Source organism: Halichoeres trimaculatus, unplaced genomic scaffold (genome assembly GCF_033239565.1).
Source record: "Halichoeres trimaculatus isolate MK-OKI-2021-1 unplaced genomic scaffold, fHalTri1.1 fHalTri1_scaffold_10, whole genome shotgun sequence".
Taxonomy (NCBI): domain Eukaryota; kingdom Metazoa; phylum Chordata; class Actinopteri; order Labriformes; family Labridae; genus Halichoeres; species Halichoeres trimaculatus.
Window position 1 is genome coordinate 16,198,752 of NW_027437187.1, and position 21,392 is coordinate 16,220,143.

General features: G+C 41.5%; 2 protein-coding genes across 8 annotated transcripts in view; both read left to right on the forward strand.

The window, feature by feature from the left end:
* Window positions 1–3,862, forward strand: part of rassf7a (Ras association domain family member 7a) — a 40,555-nt gene extending 36,693 nt beyond the window's left edge. For all 5 annotated transcript variants that reach the window (XM_074677710.1, XM_074677714.1, XM_074677712.1 and 2 more), the window contains exons 4-6: window positions 1,429–1,603; window positions 1,724–1,831; window positions 3,595–3,862. In XM_074677710.1, coding sequence (XP_074533811.1) covers window positions 1,429–1,603; window positions 1,724–1,831; window positions 3,595–3,626 — 315 coding nt within the window. In that variant the 3' untranslated portion in view covers window positions 3,627–3,862. The remainder of the gene's footprint in view (window positions 1–1,428; window positions 1,604–1,723; window positions 1,832–3,594) is intronic.
* A 5,657-nt stretch (window positions 3,863–9,519) lies between these two features.
* phrf1 (PHD and ring finger domains 1) lies at window positions 9,520–21,216 on the forward strand. Of its 3 annotated transcripts, none has more exons than XM_074676955.1 (20): window positions 9,520–9,612; window positions 10,112–10,166; window positions 10,299–10,446; window positions 10,670–10,816; window positions 11,130–11,326; window positions 11,473–11,556; window positions 11,681–11,814; window positions 11,962–12,053; window positions 12,169–12,344; window positions 12,682–12,814; window positions 13,755–13,867; window positions 13,978–14,171; window positions 14,320–14,442; window positions 14,595–14,749; window positions 15,238–17,020; window positions 17,114–18,303; window positions 18,392–18,468; window positions 18,868–18,999; window positions 19,119–19,250; window positions 19,361–21,216. In XM_074676955.1, exons 3-20 carry the CDS (start codon window positions 10,359–10,361, stop codon window positions 19,523–19,525), a joined length of 5,115 nt encoding a protein of 1,704 aa, XP_074533056.1. In that variant the 5' UTR covers window positions 9,520–9,612; window positions 10,112–10,166; window positions 10,299–10,358; the 3' UTR covers window positions 19,526–21,216. The 3 variants fall into 3 exon arrangements, with proteins under 3 accessions (XP_074533056.1, XP_074533058.1, XP_074533057.1); XM_074676957.1 differs by having other exon boundaries at window positions 14,598–14,749; XM_074676956.1 differs by lacking the exon at window positions 9,520–9,612 and adding an exon at window positions 9,824–9,842.
* Window positions 21,217–21,392: the final 176 nt, after the last annotated feature.

The window sequence follows — 21,392 nt, forward strand, 5'->3', positions numbered from 1 at the left end:
CAATGAGCTCATTCACGCTATTTCCAGGCTGGAGAGTGAAGAAAATTAAATTCCTCTAGTGTTGTAGGATGGTAGGAGATGTTTTGTCAGGAAGAAATAGAGTGTTTCCATATCTTCATTAGCAAAGACCATCCAGACTGAGAGGCTATTGTGTCTTTTTCCCCATGTGGGCTCTGTGCAATAAATTGCAAACTTGCTGCAAAACTAATTAACAATAACAATAAGCTCATGGAGTCATCAGTCAGTTTCCCCCGCAGGGATGTGTCTGACTCTGGGGGTGAACTCCAGAGACGTAGAGCCTGATTGATGGGACAGAGGGGGACCTTGTCATGACCAGTTTTGAAATTATACAAGGAGTATCCAGTTGCAGAGAAAGCATTATACATCTTGGCATTATATACCAAGATGTCATAACATGTTGTCAACTGTAATGCAAGAGATTACAATTTAAAGATACCACAAAGGAATTTTGCCACCCAGGCAGTTATCTCTTGGAAGACACAAGAAGCTCCTATTTCCAGTAAACAACATGTAGAGACTAGTAACAGGATACTGTGTAATAAAGCTCAGCGTATAGTAATGGAGAGGTGTGAAAGTCTGCCTGTGTCAGTCAACAGTCCTGGCTGCTTGCTGAGTGTTTAAGTGTTGGTGCTGAAGAGCGCTGCGTTGCTGTCATTAGGCTAATGGAGGCAGACTTGCAGGTGTGAACTGCCTCGGCAGGCTGCCTCGGTCCAACATCAATTACAGGATACACACACACCAATGCCAGTGCTCGGGTGCTCCTACTTCCTGTATGCAGACACCATTGATTAAGCACAAATGGGTAGTCGATTAAGACTGACTGACTGGCCTGTTGGTGTGCACACAGTTGAATCTGTAAGCACAAAGGTGAGACCACTCTCACTGTGGAGGATCTCTGAACTCTACATTCAATAATAAAACTGAAACTAGTTTTATCATCTCCTGATATTTGGTTAGACAACCTTTTGAGACAACTTTTAAATACAGCAGGCATGAGCTGAATGTATCAACATTTACAAACATCTGAGACTGCTGTCATCAGATGAAGTGTAAAAAAAATAATGACTTGACTTTGATGATTCATGGTAGCTGATTGGATCTCTTATGGGTGAAGTAGGCTCCACATATCCCAGTCCAGACTTGTAGGCTCTGCTGCCCCCTACAGTCAAAAAGATAAATGACTCTTACTGTGGTGTTAGAAATGTGACCCAGAAGGATATCATAGTGGTCTTACCTTGTTTTAATTTCTAAACAGCTGAGATCACAACAACAGAGCTTTATAAATTAATTCACTGGCATGTTGCACCAACTTTTTAAAGTCTAACAAGCTGTCTATGCTCAGTGATTGATGCAAGGCATCAGCTTTCTTTTGTTTTCATTTCTGATCCATGGTCTTTTTTCTCTCAGGCCAAACAGGAGGAGTTGGAGGAGCTAAATAAGGAGCTGAGGCAGTGCAACCTGCAGCAGTTTATCCAGCAGACAGGTGTCCTACCGGCACACACACACTCACGCACAGAGCTCCAGGAGCAACTGGAGCAGCTGGAACTGGCACACCTTCTACATGAAGGATACAGTAATGGAGGTAATGGAATTAAATGATATTACTCTTTTCCCTTGTTGACTTTCTGCTCAGATATAAGCAAAACAGAAACTAGAAGTCCACATTATAACACAGGTTGATTTATTGTCTTCTTTGTCAAAGGTCACAGTGTACCACAAGGAGACTCCCCGCCTCGCCCCACTGCCAAACAGTTCCTGGGACATCCACGCAACCTGCAAAACCCTCTAGTGTCCAGTCTCAACCCTGAGGGTGTGTATGTGTGAGACCCTGCCAATCCCCCAAGTCCACCCTGCTATGCTCCTCCCCTCCCTTCGTCCCAGATTTTCCCTTTCTCCCAAACTTTCTACCCCAGCTTGTCCGGGTGTGAAGCTGCAGCTGCTGATTCATGGTGTTGGGTAGCTGAAGCATATGATGGTGGAGGTCTCTGTCGTCTACTGTCGTTGAAAACTTTCCCTCTGCTCTCCAGTCTGCTGAGTCTTCAGCTGATTTCTGTCGCTAAATTTTAAAATTCAATCATTTATTTGCTTCAATTCACTGAATAGTTTTTTTCTTGTCTCCGCTCACCTTCCTACTCTTTCACTGTTTGCTTCTGGACTAACACTATCTACTTCCTTTTCACTTCGATGCATCTGGGAATACACTTTTTATCCCGCACCTCTGTAATACAGAGAGGCCTTCCTACCCTCAAGTCAACAATCGTATACCAACAGCTGCTTCTGACCATATCTCCATGTAACACGTGGATCGCACTGGGAATGACTGTAGCAGACATTCTGACTCTGTAGTGCTTTTTTATACTGTGACATGGAAATATATGTGACCAATGTCATTTCCGTTTGCCTTTTGTGTATGGATACTATCTGTATGTAAAGAGAGGGTTGAGTATCTATACAATGCCTTGTACTTTGGTGACACTTGACTTCCAAAGAGCAAGAGCCTTCATGGAGGGCTCTGCAAAAACTATTGCACTGTCCCATTCTCCTCCTGTGTGAAACCTTGGCCCTCGTTTGCTGACAGAGAAATGTATCTCGAGCTCATTACAACATACTTTTAGGAGTGTACGACTCTTAAAAGTTTAATTTTGTCCTGTCAAATGCTAAAAGCATGGGATACATTTTGAAATAAGTGCAGCAGACGGGGCCATGGTCTATTAAGTTTTTCTTTTCATCTGTTGGGACTGAGGTGTTGGATTTTCTTTTGCAGTCATCACACCTAACATTTGACCTGTCATTGCAATGTGCCTCAGTGAACTGTAGGTGGAGAATGAGCTTACTCACCTGAAAACAACAGTAGTTAGATCAGAATCAGAATAAGATATCCTTTATTGATCATCAAGGGGAAGTTACATTTCAGTTTCATCCTGTCCAAGAAACATAAAAGACAGTGATATATAACATGGGGAAGACAGGTGCAGGAGGGGAAAAAACACCTCAGCACATAAAAAATCATTACAACAAAACTCAAAGACTTGCACATATGGGAAGGGGGAGGGTGTTGGGAAGGGAAGGTGTCACAGCACAGACACTGAGGGGCGCGCACAGCCTCACTTGGGTTTGAGGGATGCTGCATGTTCCACTGTTTGGGACAGGTTCATTTATTCTTAAGAACCCATCCAAACCATCTAAAACCAGTATTAACATTATAGCACTTTTATAATTTATCATTTGTCTTGTTATGAAGCTGACAGGTCAAAGTGAAGTGTTTGAATGCATACTCTCTCCTACAGCCTTGTGCTTTCTTTAAGAGATTACATAACAGCCTCTTGCCATGGAAACTACAGACTTCTCAAAAACAAACATGCTTAAAACTGCTGCTGTTTCTAAAAGCTACTGTGACTAAAAAAGCACAAACCTTGGTTATAGTCCTCTATGGGTAAAGGATCACCAGGTCAAGAGTTGGCTTATGCTAGCGTGAACATCTTGAATGACTCCACTCTCTACTGTCTTAGCTTAAAAAAATGTTTTCCAGACAAAGGGATCATCATCCCCCCCTTATTTTTGTGTGTCTTACAGTCCTGACATCCCGCGACTCATCATGGAGATAAAACATGGACCACAGGGCCAGGGGGAAAACTTGTTCACTGTTCTGTCACCGTCAACCTTTATTTAACCCCTTTCTTTGTAACTCATTATTTAATCCACCAAGATATACATACTGTATATACATAAGACAAATATATTTACAGAGTTTTGCTACTGTAAACACCACAATATCTGTATGAAATGTAAAATAATTTAGAACATTTTACCTAGAGGAATTATTACTATGTATTTAAAGATAATAAAATTGTGTATTGTGTTTTAGATAATCTTTTGCTGAGTGTTTGTTTTTTTTATCGGTTCACATGTTGTCGTTATAACCCTTGTTGGAGAGGAGGTTCAACTTATGTGAAATATCTTGCGGTAAATATTTAACACCACTCCACACTCTCTAAAAATGACCGTGCCATGAGGCTCCTATGTGAAATGCATAATGAATATCTTATAGGCTCTGAAATATGCATGGTCCCCTCATCGCTCACGGTACAAGGGGTCCGATGATGCTCCATCATTTGGAGCCGGTATTCACAGGTGGCTGATTGAAAGTTCACCGAGTGCATCCTTGAGAGCAGAAGGAAATGTAGCAGACATCCTGGCATCACAGCTGCTACTGCTGCTACGGATGATGTAACGCAGTAGATCTACAAGACATGTGACTACAAAGGCATGAGGGCAGTGCAGACGTGTGAACATTTAAAAAGCCTGTCCAGTGATCTGCTTAGGTGTTAATGTAACTGCGCCAGTACTTTTAAGATGCCTTGGTTGTTCATGAGGATGCCTGATTGTAGAAACTTGCAAACTTTACCCCTCAAAGTCTACTTTTTGACCACAAAATGAACTCTTGTATTGTGATATTGTCATATAAAAATCCCCCTGACATGGTGTTATAAACACTGTTACACAACCGCAGACTCCCGCACAACACTTTTGTCCTCCACCCCTTTCCTGTTTGTTTACCCTGGAGAGTAAACATGCTGGCTGTCACACAGAGTGGCTTGAGCTTTACTTGCTTCCTTGCTGACCGCTGACTGAAACCCTGTTGATTCCTATAAAAGCCCATCTGTCAACAGGTAACAGGTAGAATCAAAAAACTTAAATCTTTCCAATGCATGGGTGAATTCATATCGATAACTCTCACAAAGAATCAGAAAAAGCCTTCTCTTTTGATCCTTTCTGCTTTTCAGTGATGCTGTGAACTCTTGACCCTGTGTTAAAGGAAAACACACCAGTATGCCAATCCAGATATTATGATTAATTATGCAAAATTGGATTTTACTGAGAAGATTTAGAGCTGTCTGGCTTGGTCGGGGTTAGATAATCGCCAAATCCTTGTTTAGTTCCCACTGTCTGGACAAGCCACAGGATGATGCAGCGATGGCACCAACCTGTGGTGGTGGATGATACAGCACAAACACTTGAAGTCAAAAGAGAAAGTATTTTATTTTTATTTTCAAATGGAGACTTTCACGCTGAAAACAATGTGTGATGTAATGGATCATTAATTGTGGGCCATGTGATCAGTTGTCTCATACATTTTATTTCATGAATTGTAAAACCTTCTGATGTAATGCTTTATTTTTAGATGACTCCAGGCCAGTGACTGTTTTTTTTCCTTCTGTTACTCATGCTGTGAGGAAGTTTTTAGACATTCAAACATATGCACAACATAGCTTTACCAAAATGAATCCAGTCTCACACAGAAATAAACAGATAATGAGAATGTTTCATGACAGCACCCTGAGGGAACTATTTTGACTCATACATGGCACTCTACATGAACCCTGTCCAAATCTGCTTTGTTGGGTGTTGGATCGATATAAAAGCCGTACGTCTGGCCTCTCTCTGTTAAAAACAAACAACAACAAAAAATCCCTACACATCAGTACATACAGCAGAGAGCTGATGGTGTCCAGAATCTGGCCGCCTTCATGTGAGTGAGCATCTACACGTCCACATTACGATGATGAATGGGGCCACAAGTTAATGAGTCTGACATACTGCACTTATCTATTCCTCTGTGTCACAATGAGTCATTATGCACCGAGGGGAATGAAACGTCCTCCCTCATACCAAGAAATGTATCACACAGTAAAACTGAAAGTAAAATACATAATGTTGTTTTCAGCAGAAAACCTATTTCCTGGACACGGATATGGCTTTTTATTGTTTATTTTTTATTTTATTTTATTTTTTACAAACATGGTAGAAAGTTTGTGGACAGTTTATTTCTTTTACTGGGTAATTATAATTTTTCACTGCTTTAACTATTTTGAAAATGACTCCCAGCAACCGAACAAAAAATTATGGTAGTAAATTTTTCCTAAAACCATTAAGTTTCCCTTAGCAGTGCTATTTTTTCACCAAGGGCCATGGGACCCTTTTCAGGAACCTCTGGAGGGCCTATGACCTCAAATTTGTAACCCTGAAAGAAATGATGATTAGCACGCAGCAGATACAGAAATAAGACACTCACCAGTAGTCTTAACAGTAGACGGCACCAGAGGAGTCGCCTCTATAGGGGGCAATGCAATATCGGCTTGTCCTAAAAAAAGGACAGTATGTGAACATGTGAGGAAGTAGTCTACACATGGGGACCACTGGCTAAACAGTAGTGGTGAGCAGGCCTGTTCCAGAAATGTGCATGAGACGTGCTCAGAGGAAGCTTAAGGTAGATGTATGTCTGGTCCGGCTGTGGCTGGTCTTGAGCGAGCCCAAAATATAAAATGAGAGGTATTCCCAAAACCAGGTTAGCCGCTGTCACACGCACAGTGGAACTGACAACTGGCACAATGTGCGTTAGTCAGTGGCTTACCTGCTTTTAGAGCTGAGACTGACAAACACGAGCAATCTGTGGAGCAACACAGACAAAGGCTGAGCAATACAATATAGTAAATCAGACAAAGTCAACATAAAGAGTACAAATTCAATCTAACCGGACAGAATTTAAAATGATATGCGTTAAAATGTTTACAAAATGATACAAATCGATAAATATCTGATAGCCTCTTTTGTTCTGACACCGTTACAAAATGTACTGAATTACAAATTACTGCTGGCACCTAGTTTTCGATATATACATTCAGTCACTGAATTATATTGATGTACTTTCTGTTTCATCTATTTACAAAAGTTTTAAAATAACTTGTTTTTACGTCCAAAGACTGCATATAAATAAATGAAAGAATTTATCAAACGGAGGTGGCCCAATTATCCTTAACATATAGGCTAGGCGGAATTAAGAGTAGTGGGAGATAAAAGGAGCTACTTACCAGTCCCAAGTTTTCTTTTACATTCATTTAAAAAAATAAGGAATCTGTCATAGTCGCAGAAAGGAGCCATCCGACCGTCCTAATGATTATCCATTTTGTTTTTTCCTTGAAAGAAATCACAGTGCATGTTTAAAGTTAGGTGCATTTTAAGAACATAGTGTAGCCTACACCGACGCACAAGTTCAGTTCACTTGCACTACCCCTACCCTGCCCACTCCCCTGCATCTGCAACCCGACCTGGTTATGCAAATTAAAAAGAAACTGGCAGCACATACAGCCAATGGAAAGCCGTTGTGAAGTTAAAAGTCCCGCCCAGTATCGATAATAGACAAATGAAAATCCCTGAGAGGCTGGTTCAATAAGGGCAGCAGGTTCAGCTGACTTGTAGAGTTGTAGTTGGGGTGCGGCGCGTTCAGTTCTGCACGTCGTACATTAGGAATGAACCATTATCGTGTTAACAGTTTCCTGTCCAGGGCGATTATATATGCAAACATGAATGCGACGCAGGTTTGTTTATCCTTAAATAGACGGCATGTGATGCGCAGCTGCTGCCGGAGGTGTGATGAAGGCTTTTGGTGATGGTTTAACAAAGGACGCCCCTACCCCTACAGTGTGAAGTGGTTGAACTCGGCTCACTTGTGTACAGTGTTGCCATGAGCGGAGTGTGGCTGTGCACGTACCAAGGATGCAGCATGACAGTCTGATCTGATGATGACGAGTAGGAGCAGGAGGAGGTGGTGGAGGAGGGTGATGAGGATGATGACCATCATCATTCAATTATTTAAGGAATGAGAGTTAGTAACTGCCTTTCATAAAGCAATCAGGAGAAAATCTAAATTGAAGCTAATGTGCGTTTTCAATTTCAACATGGCATAAAAGGAAGTTCAAAGAAGTTCAAAGCGGAACATTGAAGTTAAAAAGACTAGTCTTCCTAAAATAAAGTAGAGGGCTATATGTTTATTACAAGGCAATAAACAAATCAGAGCCTGATTAATGTTTACCGCAATCAAACCTGTGTTTTCTTTTCTTAGGGTACACAAAAATCACAGTCTGTCTGTCACTTTGGAACATGATGTTCCCTTTTTGTCCCCGGGATATTATCGCAAAACCTTTCCAGACTAGCTGGGTCTAATCTTAATTTCCTTTGACCAGTTTTTGACAGTCGAAACCCAGTCGGATTATTCGCAGCCAGGATACACATAACCCCATGACATAAAGTAGCAAATCTGGATTACATTGTATTATGTAATAGCAGATTTTGCAAAAGTGAAAACTACCACCAGGGGGTGACAGTTTGCTTTGGCTGCTGAAAAGATACCTGAGCTCAAGCATGTCTCCTTCAGGGCTGGTTTGCATTTTATCTAGGCTATCATCAAACATGCATATGAAAAGATACTTGAAAAGAAATCTTACACCCGCATACCCTAAGAATATTGCATGATCATATGATTTGCATATGCAGTCACATAGTACTTACTATTTGGTCATTCCACAAGAAACTCTTAATTGAACTGAACACTTTAGTTAATGCTTATTGCAAAACTCGGTAGAGTGTAATCTTGTGGTAATGAATACAATTTGACTCTGATACTGCAAAGAAATCTGTTTAAAACAATTGAAATAAATTTGGGAATTTTATAGGCACGGATAAATAAGTGTAAGAAAAAGATCTAAATATAGCCGATTGTTAAAATATTTATGGGGTACTTGAACAAAAAATTGTAAGGCTGACGTTTTATATTTGAGATCTCTTATGACATATCAGGCATCAATTTATAGTTTTCAAATTGTGCAAGTACTTGCAAAACATGTTTACTGATTCATGAGGTGCAAAACAACCAATTTCCCCATTGTGATTGTTTTTCATTCTAATGGCAGTAGTGATTTATTTATTTATTTATTTATTTATTTATTTATAGAACAATCCATGCACCGCATTAGTGTGTTTCCCTTTGTATTTATTAATGACACACAGCCTAGAGGAGAACTGTCTATCTTCAAAAATCGTATCAATTAAACTTGGCAACTCAGGATTTTTATTTCTTATGACTGTTAATTAATACGTTTATCTTAGCTGAAATTGATTTCTTGAGTGAACAGACACATTCATAGCTGTTCATTTATTCATCAGTACAGGCACCAAGCAGGGAGGGATCCAGATGGATGACATGGACCCCCCTCAAAATCTGACTGGCTGGTAACCTATATGCCATCACAATACCATTTACCATTGGGTAGGATATGGCTTGTTAAAAACTGCAAGTAGCTCTTTTGGCCTTTGAGTGTTTCATATTCATTTTAAGTTCTGAAGGACTCGAGCTTGGAACTTTTTCATGTTTCCACTGTCTCGTGTTAAGTTTTTATGCTTTTACTGAGGGGATATTGCAGTGGTGAAAGCCTCAACCGGGTAAGCGAGAGTGAGCATGTGCGCCTGACCAAAGCATTGACCACCCTTTCTATAAATACTTATCAGAACTGTGTCCTTTGCCCAAAGAGAACTTTGGGCTATGCTGTGGCAGGTTATTTAAAGGAGCACTCCAGCATACCACGATAACTTCAATGAGTCGTTAAAGCAGGTATACAGGTGATGTTTAAAAACAGCTACTGTCTCTTTAAGAGTCTCGAGCGTCTGAGTGCACTCGGCCATTTCCGTCGATAGCCAGCCGGTGGTGTCACTCAACAACTGTGGAGACTTCAAACCACTCTTAGGTTATTTAATATGGTATGTTTAAGCGTTTGACGTGTCATTCAGTCCTCTTTTGGCATATTTTCATTGAAGAATGTTAAAAAGTAATTTGTACGTCAGTTGCCCCTCACACTGAGTGACTGTAGGAGCATGTAGTGGACGCTCGCTGAATGTTGCTATTCTGGGATGAGCTAACGTGCTCTACTGAAGCTAGTGTTAGTAGCTAGCGCCATTTGTTCAGGAAAACCTGACCGGCTTTTTAAAAGGTTCTTGTCAGTTCATTTTTATGAATCGTGTTTATCTTCGTTGATGTCACATGCATATATTGTTTGCTATACGAAGAAAGCACCCTGTTAGCTGTCGACTTTTCTTCTTTGTTTACAAAAGTAGCTTTAGCATTGTCTGCAGAGGGCTGCTGCTGGCTAGCTGCTCAGTGTCAGCAGCGAAGAAAACATGAAACCTGTTGTAAAAAGCTTTCTGAGTTGTTGCTGCCTTTTTGTAAGTAATTAGATCCTGCTGTAACTATATCCAACAGATCAAGATCCTACGCTTTCGAGCTCAAAGTTGACTCCACCTCTGCCCTCTCAAAGGTGAGTAATTTGCATCTGGTGTCGTGACTTCTCGTCGAGGTTATGTCTTACTTCTTTGCGTCCTCAACTTGAATTTGTCCAGACATCACTCAGTAGTGCTAAGTCTAATTGTCCTTTGGTCTGTCCTCTCAGTTTTATGTGAGACTAAAGGCTGTCAAAGAAATTGCCCAGCTGTTGTTCTGATGGTCAGCCATGGATGAAGATGACAGCCAAGATGAGCTGATCAACCGCAGCACATCCCACAATAAAGGAAAAAGGGCTGCTGTGTGGGCCATCTCAGGTAAGGTTTTATTGTTGTCTTCGTTGTTAACATCTTAATGAGTTAATTTTTTAACGATGACCTGTTTATAATAGCTCTATGCAATCAAACAAACAAATACGTAAGTAAATAAAAGTCCTTTGGACAAAAGCATCTGGTAAACAAAACTTTGGAAACTTCAAGTTTTTAGTTTGTTATTTCATGTTATTTCTCATCCTTTTCCTTCCTTGCCTTCCTTTTCTAGATGATTCAGATGACAATGGAGGGGAGTCTGAGGAGGGAGAATCTGATAGTAGTGAGGAAGGAGAGGATCACCCAGATCAAGAGGATGATGATGAGGAAGAGGATGATGATGAGGAGGAGGAGGAGGAAGAAGATGAAGGGGAGAATGGTAGGAGTGACAAAATATGCAGTCTATTTTGCACTGATATGTGTATTTTGTCATGACACTATATTTATGGGTGCCTGTTGTTTGTATTATAACAGATTTTGTTCATTCAGTGATTTAGTCTCAATCATAAGCTGCTGTCATGTAAAATATGTAATATCAGAATATTTACACATGCAAACTTCATTGTCCCGTAGTTAAACAGGAAAATATGTCACTGTGGCTGACATTTACTGTGACACACCTATTTCATTTTATCTATTTTAAACTGCAAAACCAACCAAGATAAAGAAAGATATTTATCCAATTCTTTCAGATGAAGAAGAGGAAGAAGATGCTAAGACTGAGGGTGGAGCTTTTGGAGGAACCTCTGCTGACCTTGCAGGGATGAGCTCAGACGAGGACGCAGACAAATGTCCTATCTGCCTCAACTGCTTCAGCAGCCAGCCTGTTGCTACACCAGAGACCTGCGAGCACTACTTCTGCCTCGACTGCATCCTTGAATGGACCAAGGTGGGACTGACCCAGTGCTCAGAGAGCACTTTGTTAGCAAAATAGTTTGTCCTATCAGAGTATACCCCCATATAGACAAAGCAGCTTTGCTTCAGAAAGCTATGCAGCCCAATTCAATTGTTTTATTTTTATTTTCTGCCTTTCAGAATGCAAACTCATGCCCTGTGGACCGGATTGCTTTCAACAGCATCTACCTGAGGAAATGTTTTGGAGGCAAAGTGAAGAAAGTGGTCAGTGTGCCCAGTTTTTATTCAGCATACCCTCTATTACATTTTATATATCAGTTTACCCCATGTATCTTTATTTAAGGTGAACCTATTACTTTTTGAAATTTGTGATGACTACTTTATTCAGATCACAGTACAAAAGCCCGTGAAGGAGGGTCAAGAGGAAACAATAGACGTGGATTTTGAACAGACCAACTGTGAAGTGTGTGGGGGCAGTGACCGAGAAGACCGCCTTTTGCTATGCGATGGCTGCGATGCTGGGTGAGATTGACATGCACCCATAGATATATAGTTATAGCTCTATAAATATGAATATCAACTACAAAGCCCCGTGTCAGCACTAAAGTAGGTCTTGAAATGTTTTTTTTTCATCATAAGATATATTTATGAAGCCTTTTTCCTCCTCAGGTATCACATGGAGTGTCTCACGCCACCCCTTGACTCAGTTCCTGTCGAGGAATGGTTCTGCCCTGAGTGCGTAGCTAACAACCGGCACTCAAGTAATCATAAAGTTTTTCCTTCTATATATTTATTAACATGAAAGAAATGACCAAAAATGACTTGGAGAAGAGAGAATTATTTGCTCTGAGGCAAGTTGACATTTTCTTGTCTCAGGGGGTTCAGCTGAGGAAGTCAGTGATACAGAGAGCCTACCGTCTACCAGTCCTACCACCAGTCGCTCCCAGTCCCGTGCTGTGGGTCCCACCAGAGCTATTGCTCGCACTCAGCAGAGTGAGAGGGTTCGGGCTAACGTCAACCGACATCGCATCACACAGGCACGCTCATCCCAGGTTTGGCATGAGGCGTGATGCTTCTGACTTGGCTCAATCTCTAATTTTAACAGCATATGTTCTGCGCTTAAACTTGAAGAAATATCCTAATATTGTCATTTGTAGGAGTTGTGCAGTGCAGATTGATGTCATTTATGAGTTATTAAGTCTTGTGTTTGTTTAATCCCTTGAGTGTGACTGACAGCGTGTGATAGCATGTGTTTTTCTGTAACTTTGTGTATTTCATTTCTAATATAAATGACTTTATTTAGAAGAAGTGCGTGCATTCAGCTGTTGTGTGTGGACAACAATGGTTTTGAAAGTAAACCATATAAGCTATGTGTATTTTTTGTTGTAGCTTGCTCCCACATACCTGATGCAGTCCACTTGGCTTGATGAAACTATCAATGCTGTGGTGGCTGGGCTCAACACGTCTGTTTACATACGAAACCTCACACCTCGCATCCCATCCAGCCGTAGGCGTAAGACTGGTCAGTAAACACACTCACACACACACACACACACACACACACACACACACACACACACACACACACACACACACACACACAAAATTAATACAGCCTGATTTACAGAAATGTGGAGATGCTGTGGAAATTGATGACAAAAACAGATTTGATAGTTTGTTAAGCATTTTGAAGTTGTTCTCGGACAACTTATCAAAATTTGAAACAGGAAAAAAAAATCCGAAAAAATATATGCTTGTTTGCAAATCTGATTCCAGCAACGCGTATCAGATATGACCATTGTGTGGTTTTCCTCTTTTCATACTGGGGTTTAACCTACGCTTAGGGATGCAGAAACTGTCTTCCCAGTCAGTGGTTTATGGAAGTGATTTGAGACCATTTGGGATTCTCACTGCAGATCCTTATCTGTTTTCATTGCAGTGCTACCTGGTTACTAATGTAAAGTATCACAGCCATTCAGTGTTTGTTTCCAGCCTGGTCCCCTTTTCTCAGAGATTACTTCAGGTTCTGTGACTTCTGATTGTATTATACACTGTGGAGGATGAAATCGTCATTAATAGTAGCAACTTTTTCACAAAGAAACATTATTTTGAAATTGTTTTACTTTATGACTTAGTCTCTCATAGACTGGTGAACCTTTTTTGGTTTTTCTTATGGTTTAAGCATGTGCCTCTCTTCAGCTCTCCTGAATACGAAATACAAAAAAGCCCCAAAACATTACTTGATTTCTCACGTCACATTGATCATGGAACAGAAAATAGTTAGATATGCTCTTTGTCTGCAGAAGAAATAATTAAATAATTGGGTTTGAATGATTTGCAAACAATCAAAGTCTATATTTTTTTTTAGCAATTACACACTGTCCCATTTTTTATTTGTATAGAGTTGTGAACATGGTATGTGTGTCTAAGACGTGTGATAACTTCTATGAATGATTCAACAGGGAGGCGCAGAAGGGTCAAGAAGACATCTTCTTCAAAGGGCAGAAAAGTTGCAGGCACTGGAGTCAGGAGGAAGAAACGTAGAGTGAGGAGGACTAAATCCCGAAAAAAGCTGGTGAGTGTATCATCGGTATCAGTCCTTAAATCTACGTGATTCTGTTCTATAGATTTTGCTTAATGTGTCCCAAACCAAGTAAAGAGTGATTGTGTTATTCTTCCTGCCAGGTTTTGAAAAAGTCAGCCACTGCTCGGAGTCGCATTGCTAATAATCTGGGAATAGTAAAGGATCAGAAGAGCTCTTCGCTGCCGATGGTGTACAGGCCAGCAGAGCACAGACTCAGTAACATGCGTGCTGAAATTGGTGCTCAATCACTCTCCATCTATGGGGATCCATTTGACCTGGATCCATTTGTGGATCGGTGAGAGGACCAATTTACTTACTAAAAATATTCTGAAAATATGTTAGACCTGTTAGAATAACAAACAGGGTTGTCTGGAAGTTAAGTCTTTGTGTGCATACACAGTGCATATTTGCAAATAATGTTGTAAATTATTGATCTTGATCAGTGAGGAGGAAGATCATCAGACCCACTCTACATCGCTATTAGAGGCTAAGAGAAGAGGAATCTCTCGCTCTGCTCTGCGGTCTCACCAGCCCGTAGCTCGACCAGTCACAGGGAGCCTTTCCAGGTAACTGCCCCCTTTCCTAAATAATTACAGTCAAACATTAACCCTGCTAATCAGTTCGGTCACATATCAAAGATTTACTGATTTCAGTCACGCTGTTTTGCTGAAAGGAAAATAATTCCATGTTCCTTTTCTTTTTAACGTTGCTTCGTCAGAAGGGCTGTGGATGTCCCCCAGCCAGTGGGTGTTGTGGAGGCAGCACCAGTCCCAGACCTGCTGGGCAGCATCCTCACAGGACAGAGCATGCTCCTGATGGACAGTTCTGATGTCGTTATTAATCGAGATGGTTCGCTTAAAGCTGCAAAGCCAGGTAAGTTTGTGATCGTTTAAATAATTAGTTTGTTTTGAAGCCATTAAATCCTTTGGTTGTTGAGAAACAGATTTCACATATGTCTTCCATTTTTTCGAAGTGGCTGAATCAAGACGTTTGCGAGTCTGTACTGCAGAATATTACACTACTCCAAATCCACAAAGCTGTTTGTGCTTTATGGTAAAAGCTGCTTCCATCTTGTGAATATCTAACTTTAAAAGATCTTCAATCTGGCAGCTCAGAAGGCATGTAGCACTGCCAGTCCCAACCCACAGGGACAGTTTGTTCTTCTTCAGCCGCTCTCAGCTGGTGGCGAATGGTGAGGTTTCTGTTGCCATTCCCATGCTGTGTTTCTTTCCAGCACTCTAAATGATTCTTCAAGTACTTTTAAGCAATCTACATGATAGCAATCATCTAAACTTTCTAGCAGATCAAAGGACATTAGTTTTTCAACCTCAGTTTGATCATTTGTATGCTCTGTATTTCAGTGACTCCGACTGTGTCAACGCCAGGTTGCAGCAAAAGCAACACCTCAGGAGATGCCAGCACCCACATTAACTCAATGATGTCACCTCGCCAAGGTGATGCATCTCTGCCCGTTCACTACAATGCAGACCTACCAGGATCCTCTCACAGCACCATGAGCAGACCTTTTTCCCAGAGCTCCTCTCGCGTGCCTCCCTCAGCGAGCCGCGGCCAGCCCTCTGATCTGCCACCACCCCGAGGACATCCAAGTTTGCAGCCAGTTCGACCAAACAGACCCAGCCATCCTCCTGGCCATCGAGTGACAAATGGAGTTGTCGACCTCACCCTGGAATCTGGCTCGAACAGCATCCAGCCTAAAAAAGCAACCACAAAGCCCATGTGGGTGGATGTGTCTGTTCTTCCTAGGATACCAAAAATAAGAAGGGAGAGCAGTGACGGCCCACACGGTGCCACAAGTCAAGGTGCTAGCATTTCGAGTAATAAAGCTAGAACTAGGGAAAATATGGCAAACTCTACCCCGCCAAGTCATGTTTACGGCATGCCAGACACAGGTATGAACAGCCTGGCTGGAAACAAAGGCAGACAGCAAAGTGTCGATCAGCAAAAGGGCCGAGCTGAAGGTTCGTCCCAGAGACAGAGGCCTGAAGGAACAGGCTCATCAAACTCCTTCTCAAACTCCTTCTCTTCTTCTTCCTCCTCTACTGGTTTCCCTTCCAGCCAGCCACGTTTTTCATCGTCTTCCTCAGCTTCATCGTCTGTGAGTTTCCGCATCAACTCCAGTGGGAACTCCTGGCAGTCACGGCGTCTTAGCATGGCTTCGTCTTCTGCAGCTGGAGGCAGCACGCAGGGACACTGGAGCAAAAAGGAAGATGAAGTAAAAAAGAGACAGATGCACAGGGATAAACAGATGCTCCTGGCGTCACATACCCAGGTCAAAAAAGAAGAGGATGAAAGTAATAACATCTATGATCCCTTCAATCCCACTTTGTCAGACTCAGACAGCGAAAGCGAGAGCTCTGAAAACACCACACATGAGGTGAAAGCTCCAACTGTAGGAAGCAAAAAGGGCTTAGTGCAGAACAAGGAGGACCTGGTTCATGTGAAAACTGAAAAACAGGACATTGAGGTCTCACAGGAAGAACCAAGGACATCCAGGGCTCTAGAGAATATATCACAACAGGTCAGATGCTCAGAGGTATTAATTAAGACTGAAAATGAAAGAAGATCAGACTCTGAGAAACAAAGAGTAATGGTTAACGCTACGATCAAAAAAGAAAAGGGGTTAGATGATGCAAAGGAGGCTCAAAGAGGTGCAGATCTTCTTAATGCAGAGCCAATGGAAACCCAACCACCTGTTCGAGTTCAGGTAAAGACTGAAGAGGAGACTGTAGGAGTGAATGAAGGGAGTGTTGGCACTTCAAACAACACTCTCCGGAACAACTCATCTGCATCCAGCTCAGCTCCCCCTGCAAAGAAACAAAAAACAGATTCCAAATCCTCCAAGTCCCCAACAAGAGATTTAGGTCTCAAGAAGAAAACCCCCCAAGTGTCAAAGGAGCGGCAGCCTAGCAGTTCAGAGACAGATAGAGGGAGGAGAGGAGACCATCATGCCTCGAGCCAGACAGGCCAGCAGAAGGAGAAGAAGCAAGAAAGGAATTCCAGGAGATCCAGGTCCAGAGAGAAGAGAGCGCGCTCAACCTCAGAGAGCTCTCAGTCCAACTCACCTGATAGGACCAGCAAGAAGAGACGACCACGGTCCCTGTCAAAAGACAGGAGACGATCAAGGTAAACAAGCATTTCTCTTTCCAGTGTTTTTCTTGTCATTGCTTAAATAACCTGTTAACTTAGAAACTTTATGACAATCATTACTGATTTCAGGTCAGATTCCAGCTCCAGCTCCAGAGATCGCTCAAAGGGGAAGAAACACCAACAAAGAAGCATGGAGAGGAATGATGGCAGAGAGAAAAACTCTGAGAAAAGACAAGTGTCGAAGAACAAGAGACCAGGTCGATCTCGCTCGAAATCTATGTCCAGATCACGTTCCAGATCCAGATCAAAGGACCGAAGACGGGGCCGGTCTCACTCAAAATCACGGTCCAGATCTAGATCCCGTGAAAGGAAAAAAGACGACACACGGCTACAGAAATCATCTCTTTCATCCAGAGACAAAGCAGAGTCACGGTCAAAAGAAAAGAGGAGACACAAGTCCAGATCCAGCTCTAGAGAGAGACGAAAAGATAAAGGTTCATCATCCAACAGTTCTCAGAGAACTTCCAGCTCCAGTGTTTTGCCTTCTCACGACACAAAGCCACAGGACAGGAAAAAGGACAGAGATCTCATCAGAAGATCGATCAAAGGGGAGAAAGTGGATAAAGAAGAGGTGTCTATCTGCATTACTGCCCCTAAAGTGAAAAAAGAAGAGCTCAGGACTGAGAGCCAGGCTAAGCCAGAAGAAATGGCTAAAGAGATAAAGACTGGGAAAGAAATCAAGAAAGAAAAACAGCAAACTCTAGATATGTTTGAAGATTCTCCTTCTAATAAACCAATTAAAGAAGAAGCAGCCGACATTAGTGCTCTGGTGAAAGTCAAAGAGGAGAGTAAAGAAGACGCCGTTAAGACTGAGACATGTGAAATCCTGATAATTAAATCTGAGCCAAGTTCTCCACAACCAACCCAATCAACCCAGGTCACCTCGTTTCCTTCATCCAGCACACCTGTGACAGCAGAGAGCCTCCAAGATAAAGTCCCAGAGTCTCAGCCTGAGGCTCCTGCTGAGCAAGCAAACACTGTGGGCTCAACGGTCTCTGTGAAACAAGAAGGTGGCCAGCCCTCAGACTCAGATGATGACTTTAATGTTGATGTGATGCTAGACAACCTGGACTATGTGAAGTCTGAGCCCAAAGAAGGAAGTGGTTCTTCTCTGATTACAGACAAGGCTGCACAGGAAGGGAAAAATGAAGGGGAGCAGGGATCTATTGTAGTGGGAACAAAATCCAAAACCCAAGTGAAGCGGGTTACCTGGAATATTCAGGAGCTGGAGGGGCCACAACCAGAGAAACCTGCAAGCAGTGAGTTTTGCTGTTTAGTCCCTTTTGCGCCTGATTCTATTGCGTTTGATCTGTATCTTAAACTAGTTCCGAATCCTTTCTCCCACAGAGGTGGCTCTTTATAAACTGAGGCTGAAGCAGGAAGGACTGCGAAGACCCTCTTCATCATCTTTAACAAGCAGTCAGGTAGGAGAGCACTTTGTTTTTAATTTCTTAAATCAGTTACTTTAAGAAACACATCCAGGATGTCATTAGACAAAGTCACCAGATGGTGGCAGTGTTTATCTAAATAAGAGTCATACAGCATGTTGTCTGGGTGAAGTCACGTGGCTGAAACTAAAACTGATACTGGAGCATTTCAGACGAAGTGAAAGTAAAAGCTTTGCTGAGGAAATAGAAACTGTTGACAACACATTTAATGAAAACAATGCAGCAAAGTTCTATTTTTCTCAACATATTTAATGATAAGTGATGCATAAAATATAATAAGGTCCTGAGTTACTGTCTCATGGTTTGTCCTTTCATCATTAAATAGCACTTGTTATCCCCCTAACATACTATAATAACATCCTCTGATTGAAATAGGACATCACTGGATCTGTCGGTGACCCCTCTAAAAAGGTTGCAGGAGGCTCCTCTAGAGCTGATGTTGCACATGCTGAGGGGCTATCAAGCACTGGACAAACAGGGGAAGGGGACATGCTGAGCAAAGACAAGGTGAATGTGACGTTAAATATTCAGTATCTCTATTTCAATGCACGCTTCAGTGTTCAATGAATTGGGAATATTTGTGACCGAACTGCATCTTGACATTTGTGATGTTCTTCACTTGCCAGCAATACCTAAAGAAACTGCACATGCAGGAGAGAGCTGTGGAGGAGGTCAAACTAGCCATCAAGCCTTTCTACCAGAGAAGAGACATAAATAAGGATGAATACAAAGAGATTTTGCGCAAAGCCGTCCAGAAGGTGCGTTAAGAAATTTACCAAGAAATTTCAGTCACCAACCAACTTGAAGCATGTTTTGTAAACTCAGAGGTTTGGCTTGAATGAGGAATTTTTTGTGCTGCTGTTATCAGGTGTGCCACAGTAAGAGCGGAGAAATCAACCCAGTGAAGGTGGGCAATCTGGTCAAGGCATATGTGGACAAATACAAACATGCAAGAAAACACAAGAAAGGAGAGGACTCGGGAAGGACGCAGGAGGCTCAGAGTGAGGTAATGAAAACCTCTGATAGCCCCTGAGGAGCCTTGAACCACGAACAAGGACAGCCGTGCCATTTCAGGTCTTTTTTTGGACTGACAAACCCAGTCTGAACAGGTAACAGATTTGCTCTGAGCTGCAAGATGGAACATTTTCTATACTGTAAAACTTTCTATCTTAAGTTTGAGGACAAACCCTCTTCAGTGAATCCTTGAACACCTGTTGGTGTCTTTTGCTGGGACTCTCCCTGCCCAGAGTTGGTGTTTCTGTGTGGTGTAGCTGAGAGACCCAAAAAGAGGTTTTGTCTCAGAAGTTCAGACACCCCTCCATGGAGCGGCAAATCTGGTAGCTTCCGCGGCACGGGTTTTCTATGGCAGTGGGGGGAGGGAAGTGGGTATTTATCAGTGGCAGAACGTTTAGTTCGATGAGAAGTGAAATAAAGTATGCAGAGATTGCATATCTGAAACTCCTATTAAGGAAAAACACTGTTATGCAATTTTGTAGAAACTGATCAGAGAAAACAGTTTTAGAATAGTTTGTAAATAATTTGATATACCCATTCATGTTCCTTTCATCTGTGTTTGTTTCAAATTTTGATATGCTTAGTTCTCGTTCGAGTTGAATAATTTTTGTCATTCACTTCCATATTTCTAATGTTCATGCTCTATAAGCTAAGTGCAGTCTTAACATGCTCCAGCTGTGGCCCAGCATATTGAAATAAATTATGGAGTCACGTTTCTGTGACCGCCTTGTCTCTTCAAACAGTCCTTATCGATTCTTGTAGAAACACCTTTGATCAACCCAAAACTTTATTGGAAAATAGCAAAATAATTTGATTTTGTGCCAAACAACTTTAAAAAAAGGATGAGTTTTTAGTTTTAAGTTTATTTTTTTTTTTAGCCGGACGATGGATTGAGCGGGAAACTGGGCGAGGGTGGTGAGTGACATGAGGGACAAGGGTTTGCAGGCTGGAGCCAAACCAGGGCTGACTTTTTGAGGGCTAAATGTGAGGTCATACCTGCACACCAATGATGCTTTTCTTTGAACATTTTTTTCCCCTATTTTTTTTTCAATCTAAGGTGGATATGACACAACAACACAGCAGGTTAGTGTAGATTTTAGTTTCTACAGTTGCATAGTTTAAGGGATTTGCATGATGAGGTACATTTTTTTTCTGGTGCTCCAAGCATTTCAATAGTGTTTTTTTTTTCTCTGTTAATATTTTATGTTAAAAGTATTAAACTCATTTAGAGGGCATCATTTGATTGTTTTGAGTTAAATTTAAAGTCTAGAAACAAAAATTAGATAAAGAACTTTTTCCAATACAGTATTTGCTAAGGTAGGTTTGAGAAATGAATGCATCTTAAGACGGGAACAGAATCATTTCAAAGTCACCTTGGGCTTTTTGAATCAACCATTTAATGCTGTGTTGTGTCAATGTGACCTGAGGCTCACTGCTCTGCATTGCTCCTTTCTGTTAGATACACTTTTCAGTTTGCTTACTGTATGCATTAGCCAGGTGAGTGGTTGAACTTGTTTTGTACTTTCTGTCCCACATATTGGGCTTCTTAGCCAAGAACCAGTATGAGAGTGAGTCTTAAAGAGGAACAGGTGCTTCATCTTTGTCTAAATGAATTTCATTTCCTTTTTTTCTTTTGCATCTTACTTGATAAAACAAACCAGGTGTTTCTGAGAGGGAACACAAATGATAATAAATCACCACTTACTCCTATTCTCTCTTGTTCACATCTTTTTAAAGTGTTGATGGTTCAAGATTGCAGCTTCTGGAGATAATTTCCTACTGAATGACAATTTTCACACCTCTTCAAAAACACCTTGAATAATCAGTGACTGAATTTAAAAACATGTCTGTCTTTACTTCTTTTTGGGTTTATCATGGATGTGGTT

Bases quoted from the DNA above. Each gene is read 5' to 3' on its own strand.
- phrf1 (XM_074676955.1), top strand. From the start codon at position 10,359: ATGGATGAAGATGACAGCCAAGATGAGCTGATCAACCGCAGCACATCC. The intron at 14,172-14,319 runs GTGAGAGGACCA...GATCTTGATCAG, and splicing joins CTGGATCCATTTGTGGATCG to TGAGGAGGAAGATCATCAGA. The intron at 14,443-14,594 runs GTAACTGCCCCC...TTGCTTCGTCAG, and splicing joins GTCACAGGGAGCCTTTCCAG to AAGGGCTGTGGATGTCCCCC.